The sequence below is a fragment of the Mesoplodon bidens genome (genome assembly GCF_964165515.1).
Source record: "Mesoplodon bidens genome assembly, chromosome: X".
In the NCBI taxonomy this organism is placed as follows: Eukaryota; Metazoa; Chordata; class Mammalia; order Artiodactyla; family Ziphiidae; genus Mesoplodon; species Mesoplodon bidens.
The window spans coordinates 102961519-102978770 of NC_138163.1; the positions used below are offsets into that span (position 1 = coordinate 102961519).

The 17252-nt window shown below is 35.2% G+C and overlaps 1 protein-coding gene across 7 annotated transcripts in view; it reads left to right on the plus strand.

Moving 5' to 3' along the window:
• Positions 1-17252, plus strand: part of CASK (calcium/calmodulin dependent serine protein kinase) — a 392946-nt gene that overhangs the window by 67687 nt on the left and 308007 nt on the right. For 4 of the 7 annotated variants that reach the window (XM_081222810.1, XM_081222812.1, XM_081222813.1 and 1 more), the window contains exon 2: positions 6287-6417. In XM_081222810.1, the coding sequence (XP_081078936.1) occupies positions 6287-6417 (131 nt within the window). The remainder of the gene's footprint in view (positions 1-6286; positions 6418-17252) is intronic. The other 3 variants (XM_081222811.1, XM_081222814.1, XM_081222816.1) reach the window with 1 other exon arrangement.

The window sequence follows — 17252 nt, forward strand, 5'->3', positions numbered from 1 at the left end:
CTCCATCCCATAGGGTTTGGATCGTTGTGCTTTCATTTTCATCTGTCTCTAGGTATTTTTTGATTTCCTCTTTGATTTGTTCAGTGATCCATTGGTTGTTTAGTAGCATATTGTTTAGCCTCCACTTGTCTGTTTTTTATAGTTTTTTTCTTGTAGTTTATTTCTAATCTCATAGTGTTGTGATTGGAAAGGATGCTTCATATGGTTTCAATTTTCTTAAATTTACCAGGGCTCGCCTTGTGGCCCAGCATGTGGTCAGTCCTGGGGAGTGTTCCCTGTGCACTTGAGAAGAATGTGTATTCTGCTGCTTTTGGATGGAATGCTCTATAAATATCAATTAAGTTCATCTGGTCTACTGTTTCATTTAAGGTCTGTGTTTCCTTATTGATCTTCTGTCTGGAGGACCTGTCCATTGGTGAAAGTGGTGTGTTAAAGTCCCCTACTATTATTGTGTTACTGTTGATTTCTCCCCTTATGGCTGTTAGTATTTGCTTTGTATATTGGGGTTCTCCTATGTTGGCTGCATATATATTTACAACTGTTATATCTTCTTCTTGGACTGATTCCTTGATCATTATGTAGTGTCCTTGTTTGTCTCTTATAATAGTGTTTATTTTAAAGTCGATTTTGGCTGATATGAGTAGTGTTACTCCAGGTTTCTTGTGATTTCTATTTGTATGGCATACCTTTTTCCATCCCCTTACTTTCAGTCTGTATGTGTCCCTAGATCTGAAGTAGGTCTGTTGTAGACAGCATATATATGGGTCTTGTTTTTGTATCCATTCAGCCAGTCTGTGTCTTTTGGTTGGAGCATTTAATCCGTTTACATTTAAGGTACTTATTGATATATATGTTCCTATTGCCATTTCCTTAATTGTTTTGGATTTGTTTTTCTAGGTCTTTTTTCTTCCCTTCCTCATTTGTTCTCTTGTCTTGTGATTTGATGACGAACATTAGTTTTGTGTTTGGATTCGTTTTTCTTTTTTATGTGTGTCTATTGTAGGTTTTTGGTTTGCAGTTACCGTGAGTTTTGATATAGCAGTCTACGTATACACAGGATTGTTTTAAGTTGCTGGTCTTTTAATTTCAAATGCATTTCCAGTATCCTGCATTTGTGTTCTCCTCTTCTTACAGTTGCTGGGTTTTATATCATATTTGTATGTAGATGATTTCCTACCTTTACTTTATATTTGCCTTTACTGGGGAACTTTTCCATTTGTAATTTTCTTGTTTCCAGTAGTGGCCTTTTCTTTTCTGCTTAGAGAAGTTCCTTTAGTATTTTTTCCAAAGCTGGTTTGGTGGTGCTGAATTCTCTTAGCTTTTGCTTGTCTGTAACGTTTTTGATGTATACATATAACTGATTCACTTTATTATACAGCAGAGACTAACACATTGTAAAGCAATTATACTCCAATAAAGATGTGAAAAAAAATCTGAGTGAGAGCCTTGCTGGGTGAAGTATTCTTGGTTGTAAGTTCTTCCCTTTTATCATTTTAAATATATTGTGTTGCTCCCTTCTGGCTTGCAGAGTTTATGCTGAGAAATCAGGTGATGACGTTATGGGAGTTCTCTTGTATGTTATTTTTTGCTTTTCCCCTTGGTGGCTCCTTTTAATTTGGACAACTCAGGATTTAAGGTCTGGGAAATGTTCTTGGATTGAGTTCCTCCCCTCCATTTTCTTTGTTCTTTTGGTTCTACTTTCTGGGAAATTTCCTCAACTTTATCTGCCAGCCCTTCTATTGAGTTTTAAATTTCTTCATATATTTAGTTTTCAAGAGCCCTCATTTTGTCTTCTGAAAGTTCTGTTTTTGTTTCATAGTTATAGTATCTTTCCAATGACATTAATGGTAGTTGAACGTTTTTTTCTTGTTTAGTCTGTTTCCTCTAAGTTGCTCTTTCTGTTTTGATCTCTGTCTTCCAAATTAGACTCTTCTCCAGATGTTTTGGGAGGTTGGTTATCTACTTATGATTAGGAATAGAGCAGTGGTTCTTGAGGGACATTTGACAACGTTTAGAGACATTTTTGCTTGGCAAAACTGGCTGAGGGGGTGCTACTGTCATCTCCAGGTAGAGGCTGGAGACGCTGTTAGGCACCCTACAATGCACAAGACATCCTTGCACAACAAAGAACTATTCAGCACAAAATGCCAACAATGCCGAGGTTGGAAAGCTGATTGAAAACTCTGAACTTGTGGCAGAACTTGTTGACTTTGGATTTCAAGGAAGGTGATCTGGTTGAGTGGTTTGAACAATATAACGTCATTATTTTTAGGTCTTTCCTTCTGGGCTGGTCACATTTTCAATAGAAAATTTTTCCTTTCCTGCCTGAAGGGTAAAGATCTAGCTTCTAACATTCCCCCCACCCCGTTAATGGGAAATGGGGATGGGCTGTCTACATTCAGTTTGTGTGTGATCACATAAACCCCTTGCTTTTCATATAGTATCCACTTCCTCAACTGCCTTCTGTCCCCAGTTCTAAGACCCTGTGTTTTACCGTCTCCAGAAAATGGACCTCTGTGAGGATGGGGCAGGGTAGTTACCCGGTGGCATGGAGTAGAGGAGGAGGATCTAAGACTCTTAACTGCTTCTCTAATAGATTTCACTCAAACCTTGTTAGTTTAGCCCCACCCTCTCTTTCTCAGAGTTATCTGGTGCTGCCAGTTCAGGTGCTTCCTGAGAGTTCTGTAGTGTAAATGAGTTTGGTTCTGAACTTTTCTTATATTCTCCTTGCAATTTGGCTTTCCTATGAATGCTAAGCCAGTTACCATTACTGCATCTGCCTTCTTGCTTTCAAAATTTGATTATTAATTACTATTGTATTCTCTCATTCTCCCAGTCCTTTAAGACATTTTCTTTAGCCCCTTTTCTCTCATTTTAATGGGTTCGGGGAGAAAAGTTAATTTAGATGCATTTGCTAAATCTATCCTATTATCCTGGAGACCAACACATTATACTATATTCTAGCATAATTTTGTTTAATTCTAGTCACTTTTGATGTGCAGTTGTCCCTCAGTATTTGCAGGGGATTGGTTATAGGATCCCTGCCAATACCAAAATCCATGGATGCTCAAGTTCCTTATATAAAATAGCATATTATTTGCATATAACCCACACATATGCCTCATATACTTCAAATCATCTCTAGATTACCTACAATACCTAATACAGTGTAAATGCTGTGTAAATAGTTGCCAGTGCAAATTCAAGTTTTGCTTTCTGGAACTTTCTAGATTTTTTTTTCATATATTTTCAATCCATGGTTGGCTGAATCCACAGATGTGGAACCTGCACATACAGAGGGCCAACAGTATTTACTTTTGGTTTCATAATTGTTCAATTCCTAGACATGACCTTTCTTCACATTAATGAAAGCTAGAGGAGATTATTCTCTGTCTGCATAGAGACACAGCTACATTCTTTTCAAAACCTTACGGAAGTAATAGCAAATATTCAATTGTAACATGTTCTAGTTTAATTGACCTTTTACTTTAAAACTTAGTATTCTGAAAGCAGCCAACTGCCTTGAGTAGAACCTTGTGCCACAATCCCAATCAATATTCAGTATTCTTAAAGAATTGGGTAAAGAATATAGATTTTATCAAATGTGAAATGCCGTCAATTGTCTTATCATTCCAGTTTGATTAATACCCTGGCCAGAATTAGTGGAAATATGAGAAAGATAGTAGTTTATAATGATGGCTTACAACTACCTCTGTCAGTATTCCACCCCCCATAATTATTCAAGAATCGACTGTACTATAGACTAAAAATTTAAGGATGAAATTTCAAGATTCAAAAAAAGAGTTTAGGCCAGACTGAAACCTAGGCCTCCTGAATTTTTGCTGTTCCTTGAACTGTCATTCAAGTATAACTAATAAGTGTAATACAGAAGTTTTTATATACATTTTATTACACTCTCCTCCCCATTTTAAGATGGGAAAACAAGCCAGATTTTCTTATATCCTGTGTCTTTTTAGCGTTTTGATGAAATAAATATAATCAAGTCCTGCTAAAATTATAGACACTATATACTCATTCAAATTTTTATCAGTTTCCACTGAGTTTCCAGTTGATGGATTAAGTCCCCCAAAAAGTTAAAAGATTTTCAGTGTCTTTTTAGTGTACTAAATGGTTCACCTTTTCTAACCCCCTGGATGTCACTGAGAGACAGATCTTTGAAACTCTTTCCTCGTGACCTATCTTCATGTCATCAATATTTCAGAGATAAATTTATTTTCTTTGCCTCACATTATAAAAGTAGCCTAAAGAACCAAGGGTTTGGTTCCTTTTTTTCATTCACAGACTTAAACACGTTTTTGGTGGGGTTTTTTTGTATCGGTGTTCCCTTTTTCCTTGGTTCTTCCTAGCTTTCTTCATTCTACTATTACTAAAAGGGTTGGGGGAGAAGCTATGTTTTCTTCCTCACCTTTGTTTAAACAGGAAAAAGTAAAGAATTGAGTCTATTGACCAAAAATGATCCCACATACAGATCTTGGAAAGTATCCAAAAGGTGTAGTGAATTGAAGCATACTACACAAATGTATATATAAATAGAGTCCCAAGGGTTTAATGTTGTACAAAAACCAATTATGCTAAACATTTCCTGAAATTGCTTGCTATTGTCAGGATAAGTGTAATCACAAGTAAGACATCCAGATTGAGAATGAAAACATTGTGGGATTCCTGACTCACATTGTTGTATTGTCTTCTCACAGAGAAAAGTCTTTGAACAGTTTTGAGTGATTATCAAAAACGTCCTTTTCCTATAGAGTTCTGAAAGGTACGCTATTACCATTTCTTTTCCTTCCAGTTTAGCTTTGTTAGGTTGCTTGAAGAGAGAGATTTGAAACTGTAGCGTAACTGATGTCCTGATGATTGATAGTGGGATGAAATCAACTGATTCATATGATCTCAGAGAAATGTTTAAGTCTAGGTTAGATTATATTCGTTTGCCTGTCCTCTGAAAGAATAAAGACAAACTTACACTTTAAGGCAAAAATATCATAAGTGTCCTGTAAATGAAGAACTTTTCTCTGTCTTCTGATTGACCACATGCATCCAGGTGTACTGTTTCTACCTGTAAAAACCAATGAGAGTGTTTTGTTTCCTGAGCAGGGGGGAAATACATACATGTATACACGTACATGTGTGTGTATTTAATAACTTAAACCATACTAGCCTTCAAATAAAATACTACAGTATATTGCGATTGCATTCTACATTAATCAATAGTTGATTCAAGCATGTTGGATTATCTTTAGTTCAGATACTTATTTGATAACTATTAATCACAAGGAACCGAGAGTGTGTGTTTGTGTTTTTAATGCCTGGGACTGGGCATTGTTATTTTATCAGTCATCACAGTTGATTCAACTGTATGGTCAATATTGAGAGCCACCAATTTCAATTGAGGAGAGGACTGGGTAAGAAAGTGACTGGACCACTGGTTTTGCTAGTAGAAATTACTTCCTCTCCTATGGCAGTTGAGAATAATGCTAATTTGAAGTTTGAGGAGGATGAAGGATTTCTCTGTGACTTCACGTGAGACTGCAGAGGTTGTTGGAAACTAAATCATGTAGGGCTTTCTCTTTGTGAAGTGCCTATTTTAAGTCTTCTGCCCAGATTTCCTTGTAGTATATTTTCTTATTTAAGAATTATTTATGTATTTTGGTTCTCGACTAAATACATGTGTTGCAAATACCTTCTCTCTGGGATTTTAAGCAGAAACATAATATCAGATTTTCATCTTTAAAACATCACTTCAAGAATGAATGGGAGAAACAAGTTTTCAGTGGTCCTGGTAGAAACTGTTAGTGGTTTAGACTATGGTATGAGTCATGCAGAGAAGTGGACAGGATTAAGAGATATTTGAGATAAACTCAGTAGGACTTGTTAGTGAAGATTAGATAAGTGATGGCTAAGATGAGAGAATGATTTAAGTTTCTGGTTCAAAAGGTAAAAGTTGTATACACTACCACTGTGAACTATTATTTTGTTTAAGATGCTGATAATATGTAGAGAAAATTACAGAGATTATTTGCCTTGAATATAAGAACGCTATCTCAAATTTTTAAAAGTGATTTTGAAAGTAAATTTGTTTCTTATTGTTCTGGTTTATCAACTTCAAATAAATAATTACCTCATGAATTATAGAAAAATGTGTTCAAAACTATATTAAATTCTATTTTGAAAGCTATGGCTATAGTAGACAATGAAATATGAATAAACTGTTGAAAGGAGATAGAAACTTAAAATCAACAAATTAAACTTGGATTTTTTTTTTTAGGGGTCCCTTCAGTGTTGTACGACGATGCATCAACAGAGAAACTGGGCAACAATTTGCTGTAAAAATTGTTGATGTAGCCAAGTTCACATCAAGTCCAGGGTTAAGTACAGAAGGTAAGAGATGGATTTCAAGTAAGTTATTTGATGTCTGGCTTTATTTCATTTCCAATCCATCTATCAACTTAACCTTCATCTGGGGGTGGGGAAGCAGAGGGTGTAATGTAGTGGGAAGTGGGTGGAGACAGTTTAAATTCAATTCTAGTTTGTAAGATTTCTAGAACATAGTATTTGAAAGATAGCTAAATTTGATTAACAGTGTTATGAAGTCATCTAGGATTGCTATTGGCCTATGTTTTTTGAATAGAAAGGAAGTAAAATCTGAAAATATATTTTTTAGGATCTAACTTGTAGTCCTATAGTATAGAACATGGGATGGGAAGGGTGAGAAGGGAAATAATGGCACAAATATAATCATTGCAGATTCAAAAGAAACTAAGATGAGTTCCCTTCAAGTCCATAACTTATTACCCTTAAGATTGTGATCTAATAGAACTAAAAGACGAATATATCACATATTGCTTAAGTCACTTATGGTGTATATGTGTAAATTTGAAAGATCAGTACTGCTAGGACTTGCAGGACTCAAAATTGTGTTTCAAGACATTGATATGGCTAATCATATTTATGTATAAATATTTATAAACAGTACAGAAGCATTTTAAAAGGTTTTTTTTGTTTGTTTTTTGCTGTTTTAAGCCATAGTTCCATGTAGCCATGATTCACATATGGTCGCACTTCAGATGGCACAATTACTATTTTAAAGTTTCTAATTAGCCTGTCTTCTGTCTTTAGACTTTTTCGCAGTCCAGTAAAAGACATATCCTTCTTAAGTCCTTTCCTTCTTAATCCCAAGAGCAATGCAGTTAATAGTTTAAATTGGAAAAGCTAAGGCAGAGTAGCCTATTTATATTTTATCCAGTTATCTAACTTTAAGAAGTAGAAGCCCAGATACTGTGAGCTCCAAGTTAATCTATTCCTGCAGATCCTTTTTCAGGATCATTACTTTTAAATACTTTTTTGAAACCTTCTAAATTATTATTATCCATATACTGAATGTAGAAGATTCATAGAAGTTGTTACAAAGAATCAATAACTGATTTTTTTTTAGTGCTTTAATCTTTCAATTCTTAAGGTAAGATTTAGGGATTTTATATCTTACGGTTTCATATTTTGGAATTGGCTATTATTACTTTTGAATACAAATTATTTTATAAATATAGCAGAATTTAAAATTCACTTCTAATCAGGTTTCACCACTATATTATGTTTCTTAAAACTTTTAAACTGCATTTAATATACTGTATTTGATTTTCTGTACCTCAGTTGTCAACTAATTTTAACAAAAAACTTTCTGAGTACTTAGGTAATTTTGTATAAACCTAGTTCATTAAACATATAGATGTGTTGAATCTTTATTTCTCTAAAATGTTTCGATACTGTTGATGAATTTAGTAAGATTCCAGTTGAAAATCACAAATCTATATCAGTTACTCAGTATACCTATATTATGTTGATTTTGTTTATCACTGTACCTAATTCTGAATCTACAGACTAAAGACATTTTCTAAATTACATCTTTATTGGAGTATAATTGCTTAACAATGGTGTGTTAGTTTCTGCTTTATAACAAAATGAATCAGTTATACATATACATATGTTCCCATATCCCCTCCGTCTTGCGTCTCCCTCCCACCCTCCCTATCCCACCCCTCCAGGCGGTCACAAAGCACCGAGCTGATCTCCCTGTGCTATGCGGCTGCTTCCCACTAGCTATCTACCTTACGTTTGGTAGTGTATATATGTCCATGCCTCTCTTTCGCTTTGTCACAGCTTACTCTTCCCCCTCCCCATATCCTCAAGTCCATTCTCTAGTAGGTCTGTGTCTTTATTCCTGTCTTACCCCTAGGTCCTTCATGACATTTTTTTTCTTCTTAAATTCCATATATATGTGTTAGCGTACAGTATTTGTCTTTCTCTTTCTGACTTACTTCACTCTGTATGACAGACTCTAGGTCCATCCACCTCATTACAAATAGCTCAATTTCGTTTCTTTTTATGGCTGAGTAATATTCCATTGTATATATGTGCCACATCTTCTTTATCCATTCATCTGATGATGGACACTTAGGTTGTTTCCATCTCCGGGCTATTGTAAATAGGGCTGCTATGAACATTTTGGTACATGACTCTTCTTGAATTATGGTTTTCTCAGGGTATATGCCCAGTAGTGGGATTGCTGGGTCATATGGTAGTTCTATTTGTAGTTTTTTAAGGAACCTCCATACTGTTCTCCATAGTGGCTGTGCCAATTCACATTCCCACCAGCAGTGCAAGAGTGTTCCCTTTTCTCCACACCCTCTCCAGCATTTATTGTTTCTAGATTTCTTGATGATGGCCATTCTGACTGGTGTGAGATGATATCTCATTGTAGTTTTGATTTGCATTTCTCTAATGATTAATGATGTTGAGCCTTCTTTCATGTGTTTGTTGGCCATCTGTGTATCTTTGGAGAAATGTCTGTTTACGTCTTCTGCCCATTTTGGGATTGGGTTGTTTGTTTTTTCGCTATTGAGCTGCATGAGCTGCTTATAAATTTTGGAGAGTAATCCTTTGTCAGTTGCTTCATTTGCAAATACTTTCTCCCATTCTGAGGGTTGTCTTTTGGTCTTGTTTATGGTTTCCTTTGCTGTGCAAAAGCTTTGAAGTTTCATTAGGTCCCATTTGTTTATCTTTGTTTTTATTTCCATTTCTCTAGGAGGTGGGTCCAAAAGGATCTTGCTGTGATTTATGTCATAGAGTGTTCTGCCTATGTTTTCCTCTAAGAGTTTGATAGTGTCTGGCCTTACATTTAGATCTTTAATCCATTTTGAGCTCATTTTTGTGTATAGTGTTAGGGAGTGATCTAATCTCATACTTTTACATGTACCTGTCCAGTTTTCCCAGCACCACTGATTGAAGAGGCTATCCTTTCTCCACTGTACATTCCTGCCTTCTTTATCAAAGATAAGATATATGTGCGTGGGTTTATCTCTGGGCTTTCTATCCTGTTCCATTGATCTATCTTTCTGTTTTTGTGCCAGTACCATACTGTCTTGATTACTGTAGCTTTGTAGTATAGTCTGAAGTCAGGGAGCCTGATTCCTCCAGCTCCATTTTTCATTCTCAAGATTGCTTTGGCTATTCGGGGTCTTTTGTGCTTCCATACAAATTGTGAAATTTTTTGTTCTAGTTCTGTGAAAAATGCCAGTGGTAGTTTGATAGGGATTGCATTGAACCTGTAGATTGCTTTGGGTAGTAGAGTCATTTTCACAATGTTGATTCTTCCAATCCAAGAACATGGTATATCTCTCCATCTATTTGTATCATCTTTAATTTCTTTCATCAGTGTCTTATAATTTTCTGCATACAGGTCTTTTGTCTCCTTAGGTAGGTTTATTCCTAGATATTTTATTCTTTTTGTTGCAGTGGTAAATGGGAGTGTTTTCTTGATTTCACTTTCAGATTTTTCATCATTAGTATATAGGAATGCCAGAGATTTCTCTGCATTAATTTTGTATCCTGCTACTTTACCAAATTCATTGATTAGCTCTAGTAGTTTTCTGGTAGCATCTTTAGGATTCTCTATGTATAGTATCATGTCATCTGCAAACAGTGACAGCTTTACTTCTTCTTTTCCGATTTGGATTCCTTTTATTTCCTTTTCTTCTCTGATTGCTGTGGCTAAAACGTCCAGAACTATGTTGAATAAGAGTGGTGAGAGTGGGCAACCTTGTCTTGTTCCTGATCTTAGTGGAAATGGTTTCAGTTTTTCACCATTGAGGACGATGCTGGCTGTGGGTTTGTCATATATGGCCTTTATTATGTTGAGGAAAGTTCCCTCTATGCCTACTTTCTGCAGGGTTTTTATCATAAATGGGTGTTGAATTTTGTCCAAAGCTTTCTCTGCATCTATTGAGATGATCATATGGTTTTTCTCCTTCAGTTTGTTAATATGGTGTATCACGTTGATTGATTTGCGTATATTGAAGAATCCTTGCATTCCTGGAATAAACCCCACTTGGTCATGGTGTATGATCCTTTTAATGTGCTGTTGGATCTGTTTGCCAGTATTTTGTTGAGGATTTTTGCATCTGTGTTCATCAGTGATATTGGCCTGTAGTTTTCTTTCTTTGTGACATCCTTGTCTGGTTTTGGTATCAAGGTGATGGTGGCCTTGTAGAATGAGTTTGGGAGTGTTTCTCCCTCTGCTATATTTTGGAAGAGTTTGAGAAGGATAGGTGTTAGCTCTTCTCTATATGTTTGATAGAATTCGCCTGTGAAGCCATCTGGTCCTGGGCTTTTGTTTGTTGGAGATTTTTTATCACAGTTTCAATTTCAGTGCTTGTGATTGGTCTGTTCATATTTTCGATTTCTTCCTGGTTCAGTCTCAGAACGTTGTGCATTTCTAAGAATTTGTCCATTTCTTCCAGGTTGTCAATTTTATTGGCATAGAGTTGCTTGTAGTAATCTCTCATGATCCTTTGTATTTCTGCAGTGTCAGTTGTTATTTCTCCTTTTTCATTTCTGATTCTATTCATTTGATTCTTCTTCCTTTTTTCCTTGATGAGTCTGGCTAATGGTTTATCCATTTTATCTTCTCAAAGAAAAACTTTTAGTTTTATTGATCTTTGCTATCGTCTCCTTCATTTCTTTCTCCTTTATTTCTGATCTGATTTTTATGATTTCTTTCCTTCTGCTAACTTTGGGGTGTTTTTGTTCTTCTTTCTCTAATTGCTTTAGGTGCAAGGTTAGGTTGTTTATTCGAGATGTTTTCTGTTTCTTAAGGTGGGATTGTATTGCTGTAAACTTCCCTCTTAGAACTGCTTTTGCTGCATCCCATAGGTTTTGGGTCGTCGTGTCTCCATTGTCATTTGTTTCTAAGTATTTTTTATTTCCTCTTTGATTTCTTCAGTGATCACTTCGTTATTAAGTAGTGTATTGTTTAGCCTCCATGTGTTTGTATTTTTTACAGAACTTTTCCTGTAATTCATATCTAGTCTCATAGCATTGTGGTTGGAAAAGATACTTGATACAATTTCAGTTTTCTTAAATTTACCAAGGCTTGATTTGTGACCCAAGAAATGATCTATCCTGGAGAATGTTCCATGAGCACTTGAGAAAGATGTGTATTCTGTTCTTTTTGGATGGAATGTCCTATAAATATCAAGTAAGTCCATCTTGTTTAATGTATCATTTAAAGCTTGTGTTTCCTTATTTATGTTCATTTTGGATGATCTGTCCATTGGTGAAAGTGGGGTGTTAAAGTCCCCTACTATGAATGTGTTACTGTCGATTTCCCCTTTTATGGCTGTTAGTATCTGCCTTATGTATTGAGGTGCTCCTATGTTGGGTGCATAAATATTTACAATTGTTATATCTCCTTCTTGGATCGATCCCTTTATCATTATGTAGTGTCCTTTTTTGTCTCTTCTAATAGTATTTATTTTAAAGTCTTATTTTGTCTGATATGAGAATTGCTACTCCAGCTTTCTTTTGGTTTCCATTTGCATGGAATATCTTTTTCCATCCCCTTACTTTCAGTCTGTATGTTTCTCTAGGTCTGAAGTGGGTCTCTTTTATTTATTTAGTTAGTTTTTTTTTTTTTTTTTTTTTGCGATACGCGGGCTTCTCACTGTTGTGGCCTCTCCCGTTGCGGAGCACGGGCTCCGGACGCGCAGGCTCAGTGGCCATGGCTCACGGGCCCAGCCACTCCACGGCATTTGGGATCTTCCTGGACCGGGGCACGAACCCGTGTCCCCTGCATCGGCAGGCGGACTCTCAACCACTGCGCCACCAGGGAAGCCCTGAAGTGGGTCTCTTTTAGACAGCATATATATGGGTCTTGTTTTTGTGTTCATTCAGCCAATCTGTGTCTTTTGGTGGGAGCATTTAGTCCATTTACATTTAAGGTAATTATCGATATGTATTTTCCTTTTCCCGTTTTCTTAATTGTTTTGGGTTCGTTATTGTAGGTCTTTTCCTTCTGTTGTGTTTTTTGCCTAGAGAAGTTCCTTTAGCATTTGTTGTAAAGCTGGTTTGGTGGTGCTGAACTGTCTCAGCTTTTGCTTGTAAAGATATTTTTTATGGCGACAGTTAATTACTTTCTCAGCTGTCTGAGGTTCTTTCTTTTTTTAAAAAGAATAAATTTATTTATTTATTTATTTATTTATTTATGGCTGAGTTGGGTCTTTGTTGCTGCACGTGGGCTTTCTCTAGTTGTGGCGAGTGGGGGCTATTGTTCGTTGCGGTGCGCGGGCCTCTCATTGTGTTGGCTTCTCTTGTGGAGCACGGGTTCTAGGCATGTGGGCTTCAGTAGTTGTGGTGCACAGGCGTAGTTACTCCGCGGCATGTGGGATCTTCCCGGACCAGGGTTCGAGCCCATGTCCCCTGCATTGGCAGGAGGATTCTTAACCATTGCGCCACCAGGGAAGCCCTTGGCTGAGGTTCTTTATTGCCAGATTTCTTCAGCAAGGAATCTCTGTAGCTATAGACCCAGACTGCTAGGCTGAATCTCTTTTATTGTCACGTAGCCAGGGAGTCAAACACCAGACTTAAAAAGATGGGGCTGGCGTATCGTTCGTTTCTCTGAGGTTAAGTCTTCTGAAGTTCACTCATTTGTCGCTTTGGCATTGCTTTGAGTATGTAAATGTCTTCAAGTCCTATTCTGAAGACAAGGCTAGGGCATTTCATTGATCTTATATGGTAGGGTCACAGCCTATAGATATTAAATGATATCCAGTTGAATTCTGTATATTACTCATGACTTTATCTGGTTTTGATAAGGGTTTGATATTATTCAAATGAAAATGTGCAATTGTTCCTTTATATTTATGGCACCAAAATGTGGTTTTCCCATCTTCTTTAGCACAGTGACACTCGCAGTGATTAAGAAGCAGAGTAAAAATTTCATCTCTACCCCACCACAACTATTTTTCCTTTTGAAAAAATATTTGCAGTGGAGTTCCTATACACACTATTGCTTATTTTCACACTAGCTTACTTTATTTTAACTTGCACACATTTTACTATAAGATATATAATAAATAATAAGTTATTTATTTTATATTATAAAACCTCTTTGAACAGTATCCTCCACCCCCAACTTCTTTCAACATTTTTCCAAAACATATTTGCCCTTCCAGTCCATTTACAAATTGTTAGTGTCCAAAAATGACCTTATTCATGGCTAAGGATAGGAGATGTAGTATTAAGAAGAAACATATTTTGAAGTGACATTTGAAGTACAATAAAAAAGAATCTATAAGTTTAAACAAAAGTACCTAGAAATATCTATATTTACCATTATATTCTCTTTTTTTTAAATTAATTTATTTGGTTGCACTGGGTCTTAGTTGCGGCAAATGTGCTCGTTAGTTGTGGCTCGAGGGCTCCTTAGTTGCAGCTCACTGTCTCCTTAGTTGCAGCACATGGGCTCCTTAGTTGCGGTACACGGGCTCCTTAGTTGTGGCTTTCCGGCTCCTTAGTTGCAGCATGGGGGCTCCTTAGTTGTGGCATGTGAACTCTTAGTTGCGGCATGCGTGTGGGATCTAGTTCCCTGACCAGAAATCGAACCTGGGCCCCCTGCATTGAGAGCACAGAGTTTTAATCACTGCACCCCCAGGGAATTCCCTATATTCTCTTCTAATTAAGCCTGTCTCTCAAGCAACAGATAATTTAAAATCTATTTTATTCTTTATGTTTTCTTTTTTATTTTATTTTTGTCGTTTTGATTTATTTAATGTTTGTCATTGCATCAGTATTTTTTCTTGTTAGTACATTTGTATTCAAATACATTATTGAATAAAATAGGTTTCGTAAAGTGTCATCTGGGAAACTAAAGTATGCTATTTATTTGGATAGGACATTATGGTACAAAGACAAGTAAAAAGAGCACCTATTTAAAAAAAATTTTATTAGAGTATAGGTGATTTACACTGTTGCATTAGTTTCTGCAAAAAGCGAAGTGTATCAGTTATACCTATACATATTTTAGATTCTTTTCCCATATAGGTCATTAGAGTATTGAGAAGAGTTCCCTGTGCTATACAGTAGGTCCTTATTAGTTATCTATTTTAACAGCACCTATTCTTAAGAAACTTGCAGTTTAATAGTCCCAACCATTGTTACTAATATTATTTTTATAAGAAAAAATATGTAATAAATTCTAAATATATAATTTACAAATTAGCTTTTTAAATGAAAAATGTATAGTAGTTAAAGACCACTTATATATGTTTTAATATTTTACATTGTCATTGCTCTATTGAAGGTCAGGTGTTGTAATTATTTGAATATCTGTTCTGTTTTCCCATTAAAATCATATTTTTTTGTTCAATAGCGGTTCTTATAGGCTGCAGAGTATCCAAGAAACCCTTAAATTGTAAGCAGAATTATGTATATATGTTCATTTTCCAGAAAAAGAGTGTACAGTTTTTATTAGATCCCTAAAAAGGCATATTATTCCTAAATGGTTAAGAATTTATTCTTTCACATATATGAAAAAGTGAAGTTGACTCTTATGAATGTGAGGTGAATAAGAAGTTTCTATTAAATGAAAGCTAGGTGAATTTCTATTAGGATTGGAGTATATTTTCATCCTTAAATACACAGCCTCCATTAATGAAATTCCTTGATTATTATCTTAAAACCTTTAATTAATGGACATTTTATCTCTTACTCTGCTGAGCCACTAATTTAAAGTTGACTTTTTCATTTTAAAAATAAGTATCAAAATTAATTCAAGCAAATTGTTAATAGGGAAATTTAAGGAATGTAAGGTGTACAGAATTGAAAACTGAATTGACAGGAGTTCTGATACCTTGAAAGGACTCAGTTCTTTATGGCTTAATTTAAAAAGTTCAAAAATGGTGGTTTTTATTTTAGAATATTAAGTTATCTTCTAGAAAGAATATAGATTGGGTTCCAGTTTGCATAGTCTCCAAGAATATCTCATTCAAAAAATCCCAGATAGCAGATGTTAGCAAAATTGGAGGAGTAAGGGCCTTTGATAATGCTCATCTCTATAAAAACAAAGGGGAAACTGGCAAAAGTTGTCAAAATCAGCTTTTTCAAAACTCTGGAACAACACATACACAGATCTTCTGAGCAAGGACTAAGCTAACCAAACAGAGATAGTGGCCACATACATCAAAGGATACAGACTTTCCAGAATTAGTTCCAAAAAGCCAGTAAACAAATGAACAGGAACAATGATAACAAGAATAAGAACAAGAACAAGAACAACAACAAAAACCCAGCAACGGTAACAACAAATCCTGGAGGAGGGGAGATTCTTATTTCCAGAGTTGGCACATTACTTAAAACATGTAGTTTTCAACAAAAAATTATGAGTAATGCAAAGAAACAAAGTATGGCTCATTAACAGGTGAAAAAGCAAGCATATCAAGATATACATAACTGGAGTCTCAGAAAGAGAGAAGAGAAAGGGACAGAAAGAATATCTGAAGAAATAATGGCCCACATTTCCCGAATCTTATGAAAAACATAAACCAACACATCCAAGACACTCAACAAATTCTAGGTACGATAAACTCAAAGATACATCATAAGCTAACTGTCAAAAGCAACAGTGAGAATATCTTGAAAAGAGCAAGAGAGAAGCAATTCATCATGTACAAGGTATCCTCAATAAGATTAACAGTGATTTCTCATCAGAAACCATCATGTCCAGGCAACATGAAATACCATATTCAAAATGATGAACGAAAAAGATTGTCTACCAAGAATTCTATATCTAGCAAAACCATACCTCAAAAATGAAGGATACATTAAGACATTCCCAGATAAACAAAACTGAGAAAATTCATCACTAGCAAACCCACCCTACAAGAAATAGTAAATGTAGTTCTTAAGGCTCAGAAGAAAACATTAGATAGTGACTAAAACCATGAGAACTAAAAGAGCACAGTAAAGGTAACTACATATGTAAATATAAAAGGCAGTATAAATATTTTTTGATTATAACTTTTTCCCTCCTGATTTAATTGAGAACTGCATGAAGTAATAATTATAAATCTGTGTTGATGGACATAAATGAATAAAGGTGTAATTGGAATGAAAATAAGAACACAAAGGAGGGAATGGAACTGTATAGGATGAAAGTGTCTGTATACTGTTGAAATTAAGTTTATATTAATCTTAGCCATATTGTTACAAGTTAAGATCTTAATTTTTATACTCAAGTCAGGAAATAATAACCCCCAAAATATAATTTAAGAGTTACAAAGGAATTAGAGGGGTACACTAGAAAATATTTAATGCAAAAAAGTCAATAATGGAGGAATACAAAAACAAAAAAGACATAGAGAAAACAAATAGCAAAATTGTAAACATAAATTTTACAGTAAGTCCCATACATATGAACGAGTTCCATTCCGAGAGCACGTTCTTAAGTTCAATTTGTTCGTAAGTCCAACAAAGTTAGCCTAGGTACCCAACTAACACAGTTGACTATATAGTAGTGTACTAAGTTATGTGATTGGGCATGCGAACGTATGTTCTCATCTTTGAAAGCTCACAACGTTTTTTTCTTTCTTAGGATTTAAATTTCATTTTATTTATCTTCTTTCTTACAGTTTTATTGAGATACAATTGATGTACAGCACTGTATACGTTTAAGGTGCATAGCATGATGACTTGATTTACATACATCATGAAGTGGTTATCACAGTAAGTTTAGTGAACATCCATCATCTAATATAGATACAAAGTAACAGAAATAGAAAAATTATTTTTCTAAGATTTAAATTTTAAATAATGAGTTTAAATATAGAGAATGTGTACATGGCACAGTATTAGCTTTTCACACTTTAAATTTGGTGAAAATAAGATGAATATTTTTTGTGAAT